Source organism: Lagenorhynchus albirostris, chromosome 20 (genome assembly GCF_949774975.1).
Source record: "Lagenorhynchus albirostris chromosome 20, mLagAlb1.1, whole genome shotgun sequence".
Lineage (NCBI taxonomy): Eukaryota > Metazoa > Chordata > Mammalia > Artiodactyla > Delphinidae > Lagenorhynchus > Lagenorhynchus albirostris.
In genome coordinates, this window is record NC_083114.1 from 8,410,106 (window position 1) to 8,423,998 (window position 13,893).

Here is a 13,893-nt window from a genome sequence, read left to right on the forward strand (position 1 = left end):
CACACTTCAGTCAAAGTGAAATATTAATACCTCATGCACTTTCCTGCCTCTCTGCCTTCACACCTCTCTCTTCACCGGTTAACATCTACTCCTCCTTGCAGACTCAGCTTCCCCAGTTACCACAGAGCACTTTAGCTGTGCCCTTCTCTATGCCCTGGAGCAGTCTGTACATTCCTCTGTACCAGTGTTTACCACGTGGATTGTCCCTATCTGTCACGCCCAAGGGCAGTGGCTAGTTTATCTTTGTATCCTCAACTCTAGCATCATGCCAAGCATTTAAGTGTCACTCAGATACTAAGGGAAGGAATATCAGACAATAATTGTAAAGTAATAGGAATTAAGTTTGGAATGGTTAAGAAACAACTAATTATAGATATATGCAATCTTGGCAAAGTAACGGCAAGCCACTATAGGCTGTTCCGCAAAATCATAATAAAAGCATTATTTTGAGACAATTCATTGGTCAGTATTAAAACAGAAGAGAATAAAAAGCAGTGAAAATTTAAAGACAGATCAGCTAGGAATTAACTGCAGGATTCAGGTATAAGATGTGAGGACCTTCAAGAAGTGTGGTAGTACTGAGAACATACAGGGAAGATGGAGGAATGAATGAGACATGTTTTAAAGAAAAACCAACAGGATCAACAATGGTACCTGAAAGAAGGAGGAAAAAGGAAAACCAGAAAGAAAAGCGTGGAAGGGCATTATCTGGGGAGATCAGGATTTTTGGTAAGTTTCAATGTGACGAGTTACAGGTGACATGAAATACCAAAAGGAAATGCTCTGGAACTAACATCTAGGTGATAGGTTGAGCCTAAAACCAAATTCTAATCACTGACTGCCAACTTCGGTCATTGCAACAGAAGGCACACCGCTCACGTACCGCTTTGCCCGCTCCAGGTCGTCGTTGGCCTGCTCCAGCTCCCTCACGTACTTATGTAGCTGCTCCTTAATGGCCCGGGTCTGACTTAGATCATCTTCTAATACTGAGACCTGCTTGTAGCTCTGTGCATACTGATGCTCCAGTTTCTCCTGAAGGTGTGGGTATAAGGAAGGAAAGCATGTGTCATTAACATATAGTTTTCTTTAATAAAGGATGTAACTCAAGTAAGGGGTGGGACGGGGGCGGGTGGGATCCAAGAGATTCACCCACAATCTGAGTTGATGGTACCCCTCTCTCCTTTTTACACTATTTAAAAACAATGACACGTTCATTCCAAGTGCCTTAACTCATATAAAATTAGTCAATCGTTCTCCTCTCAAAGAAATTTAATAATGATCTCTCTGAAAAGAGGTAAAATAGTGAAACCGTTGCCTTAGAAACCTCAATCTTGGTGGCGGAACCTCCGGGTTCTTAGGCTGAATGCAGCCCAGGTAAGCACAAAGTTGACTGACAAGAGTTCAAATTCCCTATACCTCACCTTCCCCAAACCTACCCCACTGCCCAGACACAGGAACACCCCAAGCATCTGGCTTAGGCATGTGAGGAAGAGCAGCAAAAAGGGGTTAATCTTTCACTCCTGAAACTTCCTTGTTAGAAGGGAATTTTTAAAAACTAAACTCCAAAACTAAAGGGACTACGAACCATAATGAAATAAATGTGTATTTCATACAAATATAATTTTAAAGTGCCACACAATGAGGTACTCTGTCAAAACAAATAATCAGGCAGCTTTTGAAAATTATAGGAACTACAGCGTAATATTACAGCTAGGAACATTACAGCTAAAAAACGGACAGCTACAGTTTCCAAGTGAACTCCTGAGCTCTAAACCACCTTTCCCTTGGTTCCATGAAAGCAAACAGTTTTTGTCAAAAATTCCCTTTAGGCCTTTTTACATTTTTATGTTGCCTGCTGCTCTTAAGCTCCACCTAAAAGAATGTATTTCTCATTTTAATAAAACCCAGCAAATGAGGCACCAGCTTTTACTGCCACAATTACCTTTAATGCTTCCACTTCATACTTCAGTCTTTGGTTATCAGCTTGCAAGTCTCTATTTCTTTGTTCAGCCTGTACTAACTGTGCCTCCAACTCTGCTTCTAATTCTCTGCTTCCTTCCTGGAATTCAACTAGCTCATCCCGAGCTTCCTGGAAGCTAATCAGAAACAAAGCGGGAAAGATCAGTTATAGTAGGAAGCATAAGGATCATCCTGAAGATGATTATATATCAATTCAATAATTTTTGCCTGAACGTTATGCTACCATAAAATATACTAAACAATAAAGGCCATCTATTTTGCATCTCTTACTCTATATTCAGGATTCAATGAAAATAAATTATAAGCCTCAAAAGGATTCATTTTTTATACACTTCACCCCTTTCTTATTTAACATATTGATAAAGAAGCACATATTACTATCCACAAATTAGTTTAACATTTAGATTTGTTTTTTCACTGTAATTGGTTTCCTCTGTAATTCTATTATTTAATTTTATGCGTTTAAAAATGTTATTCTGAGAAGGGGTCCATAGGCTTTCCCCAGCCTATGAAGGCACCTATGGCACAAAAAGACTAAGAACCCCTGCCATAGACGCACACTTTCCATATCCACTAGCACAGTACAGTAACTGGCTTCAGCAACAACAGCGAAATAGCAATAAAAGGTTTGACAGGGCTTCCCTGGTGGCTCAGTGATTAAGAATCCGCCTGCCAATGCAGGGGACAAGGGTTCAAGCCCTGGTCTGGGAAGATCCCACATGCCGCGGAGCAAATAAGCCCACGTGCCACAACTACTGAGCCTGCACTCTAGAGCCCACGAGCCACAACTACTGAAGCCCACGAGCCACAACTACGGAAGACAGCGAGCCTAGAGCCTGTGCTCCACAACAAGACAAGCCACCGCAATGAGAAGCCCGTGCACAGCAATGAAGACCCAATGAAGACCCAATGCAGCCCAAAAAAAAAAAAAGGTCTGATAAGTCTTACTAAACTGTTAACCAAAGTTGGAAGATGTATATATATTTTAGAAAGATTTCATTTTTAAAAAGAAATTTAAGATAAGTTTTGGTACTTAAAAGGTTATCTACAAGTTTTCCCAACTAATTGAAATGATTGAGATTTTATAAAATGCTCCATATACCCCTGAAGCTCTTGCCCCTCCCTCAAAGCTTTGCTGGCTCCAGACACTGATAACACCTGCCTGAAGAAAGCCTACCCTATGAAGCCCTAGAGAGCTTATCAGAATCTCCAAAAGACCAAAATGACGAGGCAGAATCTGTACACCGAGCAGGCCAAAGATGGCCAAGAGCAGTAATAAGCTTTATAAAAGGAGGTAAACTACCAGGAGAAATCACAAATGACAGTTTTCTTACTATTTTAATAATTCGAGTAATATAAGGATTTATGTCATTTTTACATTATTTAAATACAAGCAATGCTATGACTATTTCTAGAATCCCAATCCTATATCAGAAACTCTAAATTTAGCTTTGCTAAAAAAAAAAAAAAAAAAGGCAAACTAGAGATTATGTATTCCAAAGCCCTCTCCTATTTTTAGGATGCTTTTCAACATTACCTTTGTTTATACTTCAAGGAAAGTTCCTTCCAATAAGCAGTTTCCTCCTTTAAACTTGAAAAATCTGGTATATCTTCACCATCCATGATCAAGAAAGCCTGTGAAATATTAAAGACGAAAATAAATTAATAGAGAACATAGGAATCTTAGTAAAAGTATAAAGTCTGGGACAACACTAAATCTGCAGCATTTTGGAGGGAGTCAAACACGAAAGATTCTAAGAGCAGTTAACTCTTTATTACAATAAGCTCAGGCACCTAAATCACTTCACTGCCCCACTCACAGGGACCACCAGCATTGTGGACCGGGTCAGGAGAGGAGATGAACAAAGTCACGGAAGCCACGTGAAGCGCTTCTGGTGGCGGCACTAGGTTCTGGGGAGTTGACCCCACAGAATCATCCTGCAGCTGGTTCACAGCGAACTGATCTTCTGGGAATCAGGTGACAGAAAACAAGCTTACTGTTAGAGTTGCTACTGCTGCGTGCCCTTCTCTGTTGTACAATTGCTTCAAAACACCTGCTTGAAACATTTTATACCAGGTAGCCTTTCAAGGAGATCAGGGACCACATTCCCAATAATTTACTATCATTACATTTCTAAAAATTTCCTGTTAATTATCTTTTAAGTCCCAAGCTTCCTCCATAAGTCCACTAATTCTCCAACTTCAATGTTCTTTCACCTTGGTTCTTCTCCCAAGGCTTTCAGAGTGGGTTAAAAAATATCTATTTTGGGCTTCCCTGGTTGCGCAGTGGGTGAGAGTCCGCCTGCCGATGCAGGGGACATGGGTTCGTGCCCCGGTCCGGGAAGATCCCACATGCCGCAGAGCGGCGGGTCCCGTGAGCCATGGCCGCTGAGCCTGCGCATCCGGAGCCTGTGCTCCGCAACGGGAGAGGCCACAACAGTGAGAGGCCCGCGTACCATAAAAAAAATATATATATATATATATATTTAGTTAACCTTGCATTTAGACTGGCTACCTAAAATTCCCAACTGACTGTCAGGCCCAATGGAATACCAAAGACGTTGGGCTTGTCCTAGATTCACACCTAAGTGTTTCAGTCTTACCTCCTACAACCCTCTCCCCAAGCATCCTACTTTATATTCCAGCAATACTGTTCAAAAGTGTCCTAATGCACCATTCTGCTTCAGGTCTGGATATTTTCCCTCCCTGGAATAGCTCTCCTTCCTTGTGCATTTAGAAAGCTCCTATTTATCCTTTAAAACCTAGCTGTCACCTTTTCCAGAAATCATTTCCTGTCCTCACCCAGACAGCACTAAAATCTCCCAAACTCTTGGCCTCCATGAATATGCTTTCATGCATATATTTACCACATAATAATGCATTTGCTTACACCTCCCCCTATTAGGCTGTGTATTATTCTTACTGATTTCAACCCCAGCACATTGCCTGCACAATAGCAGATATTCAATAATATTTATTAAATTAAACCAAAATTGATTCAACCTAATCTATACTGGGTAGCAAGAATTCAAGGCCAGCTTTAAAAGTAAATTAATAGGGACTTCTCTGGTGGGGCAGTGGTTAAGAATCCGCCTGCCAATGCAGGGGACACGGGTTCGAGCCCTGGTCCGATCCCACATGCCGCGGAGCAATGAAGCCCATGTGCCACAACTACTGAGCCTGCGCTCTAGAACCCGTGCGCCACAACTACTGAGCCCACGTGCCACAACTACTGAAGCCCACACGCCTAGAGCCCGTGCTCTGCAACAAGAGAAGCCATCTCACCGCGTTGAGGAGTAGCCCCCTTTCGCCACAACTAGAGAAAGCCCGCACACAGCAATGAAGACCCAAAGCAGCCAAAAATAAATTTTAAAAGTAAATTAAAACTTGAAGTTGTAGAGAATACGGAATTCATCCAGCAGGACTCACTACTCACGAATGTTTGGAAAAGACATGGACAAGAACAAATACAGTACAAATTCAACTTGAGGGTAGGTATACCAAAGAGACACAAGAATGGCTTCTAGTTGAATAAAATTAAAATGTAACTATCAATATATACATTTAGTGTGATGCTTTTGCGGCCTACTGTGACTTCTTACAGTTTTAGTCAAGTCTTTTCTGACCACATTGTCTATTATTACTTTTGGCATATTAGTCAATCTTCTAATTAACTTAAATTACCAATCAGCCTAAGAGTTCTCTGAAAAGAAATGGTCCTTGACATACGTGGCATCTCTTGCTGGCACTAAGCACAGCACTTTGCTCAGAGAAAGTACATAGTGCTTACAGACGTTTACTGAGCACCTACAATGTGTCAGACATTGTTGAGTGCTGGATAAACATTCAGTGGACCAAATGCACCCTCCTCTAAGCTTAGTACCCCTACACTGGCACACTTTTGTCTGTTTTTCTACTCTTGAAGATACCGTTATAGCATGACAGCATACTAAAACGTAAACCCCACAGTTAGGAGTCCTGCTGAGACTGGGTTCTAGGGTTTCCACTCTGCCATTAAATTCCTCAATGGCAATTAAGCAATCTGCTTAATCTCTTAAAGTCTCAGTTTTTTCATCTAATAAGGGTTTGGACTATACTAGCTGACTTGTTTCTTCAAATATGTATACTGGTTAGTAAATAATACTGATTAATTCTATAATCCTAACTCTTCATCAAAGTTCCCAATTCCTATTCAATTTCCCCAGATGTAGGGATAATCTTATTTGTAACTGTAATTTAATTTGTAGTAAGGTGTGAATGAAGATGAGGCTAATCCAGTAGCAAGAGGCTTATTTGTATCTCAGAAGAGTATCCAGAGCAGTTAAGGGCATCACCACATGGCATCAAAAACCCCTCAGACTCATTGCCTAGGTCTCCTTGACAACCCAGCTGAAGATATAATTACAGGACACATGAGAGAAGCACCTCAGGGTGAGGCAACAATCATTGTGTCCCTTGAATGCTCTACATAAGGTCTTTTCCCAAAATGCAAAAAAAAAAAAAAAAGTTAATTACATTTGAAATCTATGAATCCAGCCGTAAAGAAGCTCCTGGGTGCTGGTCCTCAAATCTGGAGAGACACATCCGCCACTGGAACACTGGCAACCATGTATCAATGTGCAGCTCAAATATTCAGTTTCTCATACACAATCAATAAATTATGGTATTGCAAAATGTTATGAAGATCTAAGGGACACAAGAAGCAAAGTTCTGCTGCTACTTTATTTTAAACAAGAAATATTTGGGGCTTCCCTGGTGGCGCAGTGGTTGAGAGTCCACCTGCCGATTCAGGGGACATGGGTTCGTGCTCCGGTCCGGGAAGACCCCACATGCCGCGGAGCGGCTAGGCCCGTGAGCCATGGCCGCTGAGCCTGCGCATCCGGAGCCTCTGCTCCGCAACGGGAGAGGCCACAACAGTGAGAGGCCCGCATACCGGAAAAAAAAAAAAAAAAAAACCAATATTTGAAGAGCGATGAAAGGTTGTGTCTCTCCAGGTAGTTTCCAAGGGCAGGACCTGTGTCTTATAAATTCCTTCTGCCTCACCAGGAACATGGAACGCCGTAGAAGTCTAATATTTGAATCTGACTTATAATCTTTTTTTTTCCTATTATTCCCTCTTTGCTTTCAAAGTACTGCTTTCCTTTATTAATATCGAAATTCCCATTTCAGAAATGGTGTAAGTCAAAAGATGTGTGGGCAGTTTATTTCTACCTCACAACACACCACCATGTATTAAATCAAGATTATAAAACCTATCATTCTCGGCTAGACGAAATTATCAGTCTGAGGCAGGCCAAGCCACATTCACAGTCACTTATAAAGCTCAGCATAGGCTCCACATCACAGAATAGGGAGCGGCTGGGACTTACTGGGGCGAGCCTTGGCGATAACTGCTGCACACTAGCTACCTAAAATAATCACTGTCCAGCCCTTAATTCTTAAATATAAATGGACAACCAAGAACCACCAGACAAATGAGAAAAGCCAGCAGCATGAGTAAGAAAATCCTAGGACCTACTGAACCTAGAGGAAACAGGTAATTCAGGAAATGAGAGAACTCTTCTCATACAAGAACTCAGGAGGGTTACCTCCTACACATCTCCTGAGACAGCTACAAAAGAGAGAACAAGACCTGGATGGCACAGGCTATAGGAAATAGTGGCTCCAACCCAGGATTGCAAAGAAGAAACATCCCAAGATGAAGCCTAGTCCATCACGCCCCGAGAGTCACTCAGTCCAGATGGATGGCTCCAGGAAAAAGGAGGAACCCCATAACAGACACCATGACTGGGAAGCTGGATAAATCTGAGGTTATGATAAAAGGACATCACTCTTGTGTCAACAAGAAAAAAAAGCAAGTTGGAAACTCCAGAGAAATCAAAACACAGTACTATTTGGTCTTAAATTTACATTTAGTGTGTTGCTCCCTTTAAAGATTCTAGGATTTAGTAAACAAGTCTGTATTCTTTTTTAGGCCCTAATTCTGTAGACTTTGATGATAATACCTCTCAGCCTTGGTCTTCTCAAAGTGAATATTTCTTGTCCTTTTAGCTTTGTATTCACTTGGCAGCCATCTGGATCCCTTAAATATTTTTGTTGTCTTGCTTTGGAACTTCTCTAGATTACAAACATGCCTTTCTGGAGTTCAGTGACTGATGCTACTTCAGCATGTCAACATTCTATTCGCAGGTAGGATACTTTTACAGTTTCCAGTACTCCTGTTACTGTGCAGTATTTGATGATTCTGGCGATTGGTCCATGGGCCAAAGTCCTTATAGAAGTTCATAATGACTACTAGATGCCTCCCTTGGCATCTAACATTTACTTGAATGTATTTGAATGTGGAGCCAACCCTTCTACAAATAGGGTTAGGGTTGTTTTTATCTACAAATGTTATCGTTCACATGCCCAGTTTGAAACTTTTCTGTGTGAGGCTGTTTTTCATTGTTGTTGTTGACCCATTTATACAGTATCAGAGGACCTACAGCTGTTATTACTTTGAAGAGTACTTAGCTAAGTAGTGTTCCCTGAGGAATCTCACTGTTTACACCTCTGGGTATACTATAAAGTGTCCATTTGTCCCTGTTTTTTGGTTCTTGAATAGGGCCGTATTCTTAATACAACTACCAATTTTTCCATCAGTGTCCCCTGGCGACTCAGGTTTTAAATAGCCTTTCGTGTGAAACTTCTTGAGAATCTAGTTCTATTTCTTGTATTTTCCTTGTCCAACTACTTAGCTCAGCGTCAAATAATTCTAGCCAAATTATTTTAATATGTGTTTTTATTTCACACTCGCTTCTGTTTTCTCACTGAATCTTATGTGAGTTGAACGTAGACTACAATTTTTCTAATTAACAGGCTACTTTTACAAGTCACTTATTGGTCCCTCGAACAGTAATCTATGCCAGAAGCCTTTTACTAAAATGACCATCAGCTTTTCCAAACAAACCAATTAAAAACACTTAAGAGGGTAACAAGTGGCAGGAGCAGCACAGCATAGCAGTTAAGAGCCCTGACCCTGGAGCCAAACTGCCCAGGTTGGAATCAGAGTCCTCTACTCACTAGTTGACCTTGGGCAAGTTACTTAACCACTCAGTGACCCACTTCCTCACCTGTAAAATGGAGATAATAATTAAAATAGGGTTGTTATGAAGATTAAGTGTGTTAACATTTGAAAGTACTTAGTACGGAGTCTGGCAGTAACACAGTAAACGCAGCATAAATTTCATTTTTTTATTTGGTTGCGCCAGGTCTTAGTTGCGTCGTTAAATTATTTTTAAAAACTGGTCGTTCAGTTGCAGACCTTTGAAGTATAACCACAAAATAAATGTACTTCAGAATTTAGAACATACAAATGATTCCTTAAAATTAATCACTTCTGGAAGCTATGTGCATATTTCAGTGATACCACCATTACTGAAAACATTTCTAAAACCTCTTCTGGAATAGCCTTGAAGAACCAGATTAAAAAATAAACAAAAAGCTCTTTCTTTGTGGTCATACCTCATTTCTACTGCCTAATTGTTATTATCCAGCTTTATCACTCTAATTTTATTCATGAGACTCAGCCTTTACAGAAATTGGATTTTTTACAAATAACAAAAATTTGCTACCTTCTCAGGGGCTATAAAGACAATCTGTTCATTTTGCTTCAAGTTACAGCAGGAGGATGTGTCCACTGTGTTATATGAAACTATGTAACTGGAGATATTAGACTACAGAAAGTCAATACAGAAAACTATACTGCTACCAAAAAAAAGAAAAAGCTTTAATGACACATCTACAATCTTCTGAAGCTGAAATGAAAGTAGATAATTATATACTCTTCCGCACTACCCAAATCTTCCCTCAATACCTTGTCCCATACAGATGGAGTGTGAACCCCAGAAGTATGACAACTTCTACATGGGGCATTATGATACTGTATGTGACCTTTAGATATCTAGCAACTGACAAATCAACTCATTTGGGTATAAAACTGCCTGTCCCAAATGCTATATTTACAAAGAAACTATTCTTTGTGCAATGCTAAGAAAATCCATTTCATATGATATTGTCTCCTTGTTAATAGTTGTAGAATGGACTAGTGAGACTGGAAGAGTTCTTCTGGAACTCACAATAGATAATAGATACCTTTTTACCAAAATTCTTCTACTCCCAAAGGTGACACATACAGAATTTTAACCTTTTCAAAGTCAATCATAAATATGGTCTCCCCTTTGGTCCTATCAAACTTCTTTTTCTACCTTATGAAGTGCTCAGAAACTTACGTCAGAAGTAATTTTAAGCATTAGTAACCAAATTTATCCCAGTATGACTTAAAATGAGAATAAAAATAAGTTTTGGAGATGTCACAAAAGCAATCTAGGTTTTTACTGAGGTTTCTACTTAAGTGTTCCTCATCCAATTTCAATTTACTTAATTTAAAAAGCCAAAACAGAAAAACAACTGCTTCATAAGATTTCTATCTGGACCCAGTCAACTTCAACCAGGGCTAACCAAAGGTTTTTTTGTTGTTGTTCCTTCTGATATCTGATTTTAAATAATAACTTTAATAAAGATTCAGAGGAGGTATTTTAGTTCCCCTTTATTCTCTTCAACACATGACTTAATGCTGCATTTTACCCCCACCAACTTCATGACTTAGCAAAGCCATTACCCTGTTTCATAAATGGATTAAAAGCAGCACAATTTATCAGACAAAATAATTAGCCAGCAACCATGACCAAGTACCAGTGTAGGATTTCTCTCACATATGAGTAGCAGTTCTTATCCTAGGTAGGTCTGCTCAAAAACATTCGAACACATTTCCTACTAGCTTCTGGTATATTTTTGGCAAACTTTCTACTTTGCTTTCTAGCTGAGAAGGGTATAAAAATCCCACAAAAAGAAACCAGAACTCCAAGCCGGGAGATGTAAATCCTGGACCAAGCGAAGCCCCTCACCGGCTGGTAGAATCCACAGTAGAAATCACTTAAGCCCCCACCCCATCTGGTCTCAATTTCCCCATCCGTCAAATGGCGAGAAGAGAATCAGGCACAGCCACTAACCAGGTGATGAGGTTCAAAGGAGATAGCGAGAGTATTCTGAAACGAGTAAAGGCGCTACAGAAATGTAACAAAATTATCAAGAGTGAAAGAACCCTCAGTTCCTTGGCAAAACGTAAAGGATTACTTCGTTGCTTACCAACAACAAAAAAAGAAAGGCCAGCACAAGCAACCCGAACCCGTTTGGTGACACTCTTCTGAACTCGAAGAGGGGTGATGAGCAGTTTGGGACAGGCAGTCACGGGAATGCCACCGGAGCCCAAGGTGGGCTGCTTCCGCTCTGGCCCCTCGCTTCTCTCCCGCGAGGAGTTCTAAATCCAACCCGGCTCCGAACCACCCCCCCCCAGCTGATGGGATGGGGGAGGGGCGGTGGAGGAGGATGGCTAAGCTGTCGCCACCACCTCCAACGGAGCCGCTCCTTGCGCCACCAGCGCCCGGGCCCATGGTGCCACGTCCCGGCCTTCGTCCCCGCCATCCCTCACCCAACCCGCGGACACGGGCACAGCCTAGGGAGACTGCCCGGCTCGCTCCATTCCAGGCGCCCCGGTGGGCCACACCTCGGACCAGGGCGGGAGGGGGCAGTTAAGAGCGGTTGGAACAGTTACCGCCGGACTGGTCGCCCCAGAACCCGGGCCCGGCCCAGCGGGGCCTCGGACACAGCCCCCGGGCTGGCAGGCTCCCCGGGGACAGGCCTCGGCGCCGCCGACTCGGCGCGGCACCCTCGGGAGCGGCCCCGCACCACAGGCTCACCTCCAATATGTCAAAAGCGCATATTCGCCACCGCTCGACCGCAGTCTCCTCTCCGCTGGCCTGGTCAGGCCCGCCCAGCCGCTCAGCTCCTCTCCCCTCCGCAGCCTTGAGCTCCACTCCGCGCACCTCCGCGCCCGCCTCCTCCCCGACACGTCAGAGGCTGCCTGGGTATCCGAGGCCATTCTGTGACGCACGGGGGCGGGGCTCTGAGCATGCGCGCCAGCGCGGGGGCGGCCTGGGCGGGGCTGTGGCGAGAATGGTGTCACGGGGGGCCGGGCCGCGCTGGGCCCGGCGCGCTGCCGTCAAGCTGGCGGCGGCCTTCTGCGCCGGTGTTCTGGGCACCACTGCGTGTCGTTTGCGACCTTCGTGGTTCCCCAAGAAGGCTCTACGTTCGGGAAGGTGGCATCACCGTGGATGACAACTGCCTCCCGGTTTTCCGCCATCAAGTCCTCCAAGTGTCTGTTTCAGTGTTCCAGTTTATAAGAAGAACCTCGGCTCGGATTTCACCTCCGAGTCCACCTCGACCACCCAATTCAGGCGTATTCTAGCCCGCTCGTCACTCCCTCTCACGAACACCTCTGTTGTTTCTACGGCATTCCCACTAGCTGAAATTTTATACTACTTCTTGTCTTCCTCTAGTAATAAATGTAAGTTCCATGAGAACCGGAGCCTCATTCCTTTTGTATCCCAGCAGATAGCTTGGTCCCAGGCACAAAGTGGGAACTCACATATTTGCTGAATGAATGATTGGACTCGTTGAGGGAACCGAGGGAATATAAATATTTCCACTTGCATATTTTATATATCTAAGCGTATATTTATTCATGTAAATATGCGTATGTATGTGTTTTCATTCCCTTGGGCCCCCAACTAATGGAATCCATTTTATTTATACATATTCCCCTCCAGAAGACTTGGAGAAGGGGGGGCGGAGTGAACTGGCTGAGATAGAGGAGGATGGGCAACTGCTTAGGGAGTGAGAACTTGAAGAAATAGAGCTGTTTTTAAAACAATTTTCGGAACTTTTGCTGTGTAATGTATAACATAATTCTCTCTGATGTCAGTGCTCTTGGGATTGGGTTTGTGAGGACACAGTGATGTGTAAGGTCTCAAGGTGAGAACAAGGTGAGCCTGGGAGGTCCCGTTATATTTTTGAGGGCATGGACATAAACAGGAGCAGTGCAAGATAGATTCTAAGAGGTGTCCAAATCAATGAAAATCAAAGAAGTAATTAATGGGATTGTGGGAAGGATGGCACCTCGAACTAGACTCTGAAAAGATCATGATAGTAATAATAATGAGTAGTTCACTTTTGTTGTTCCATTTGTATGTACTGGCAATTGTGCTAAATGCTTGGTTTGCATACTTTAATTCTCACAATGACCCCATGAGATAGGTGCTGTTATTATTCCCAGTCTACCAAAGAGGAGACCAAGACCAGTAAGATGAGGTTGCCCAAGGTCACTTAACTGCAAAAAAGAGGACTCAAGGTTCAAACCCACCTAGTCTGGATTATCTAACTTGAGAAACCACACTATTAACCACTACTCTACTGCCACTCAAGAAAGGGGATGGGCTTCCCTGGTGGCGCAGTGGTTGAGAGTGCCGATGCAGGGGACACGGGTTCGTGCCGTGAGGATCCCACATGCCGCGGAGCGGCTGGGCCCGTGAGCCATGGCCGCTGAGCCTGCGCGTCCAGAGCCTGTGCTCCGCAACGTGAGAGGCCACTTATTAATAACGACTACTTATTGGGCTAGAGCCCTATGCTAAGAGCTTTACATACATTTCCTCACAAGCAGCTTGGGAGGCTAAAATTATTACATGCATTTTATATACTGGAAAACTGAGGCTCGGGGAGCTGAGGTTTAAACCCAAGCAGGTCTTAGTGCAAGCCCAGTGACCTGGGACATCATGGAAGCCTGTGACCTCATCCATCAGGGCACAGCTTCAGCCAGGAAAGCAGAGCCCCAGAGGTGATGAGCAGGGAGGCCTTCCTGTGCATCTGGTGCCAAGAAGGAACAGTCCCACCCCAAGAGCAAATAAAGGCTGCAGCTCTGGTCCCTGCCAAGTCCTGGGAAACACACTGAGTCACCTAATGGCAGGCCAGGCCCCGCAG

General features: G+C 43.2%; 1 protein-coding gene across 4 annotated transcripts in view; it reads right to left on the reverse strand.

Annotated features, from left to right (window-relative positions):
- NDEL1 (nudE neurodevelopment protein 1 like 1) overlaps positions 1–13,893 on the reverse strand; it is a 75,417-nt gene that overhangs the window by 47,775 nt on the left and 13,749 nt on the right. For all 4 annotated transcript variants that reach the window (XM_060133399.1, XM_060133398.1, XM_060133397.1 and 1 more), the window contains exons 2-4: positions 3,518–3,615; positions 1,943–2,096; positions 884–1,032 (exon numbers count right to left, since the gene is read on the reverse strand). In XM_060133399.1, the coding sequence (XP_059989382.1) occupies positions 884–1,032; positions 1,943–2,096; positions 3,518–3,603 (389 nt within the window). In that variant the 5' untranslated portion in view covers positions 3,604–3,615. The remainder of the gene's footprint in view (positions 1–883; positions 1,033–1,942; positions 2,097–3,517; positions 3,616–13,893) is intronic.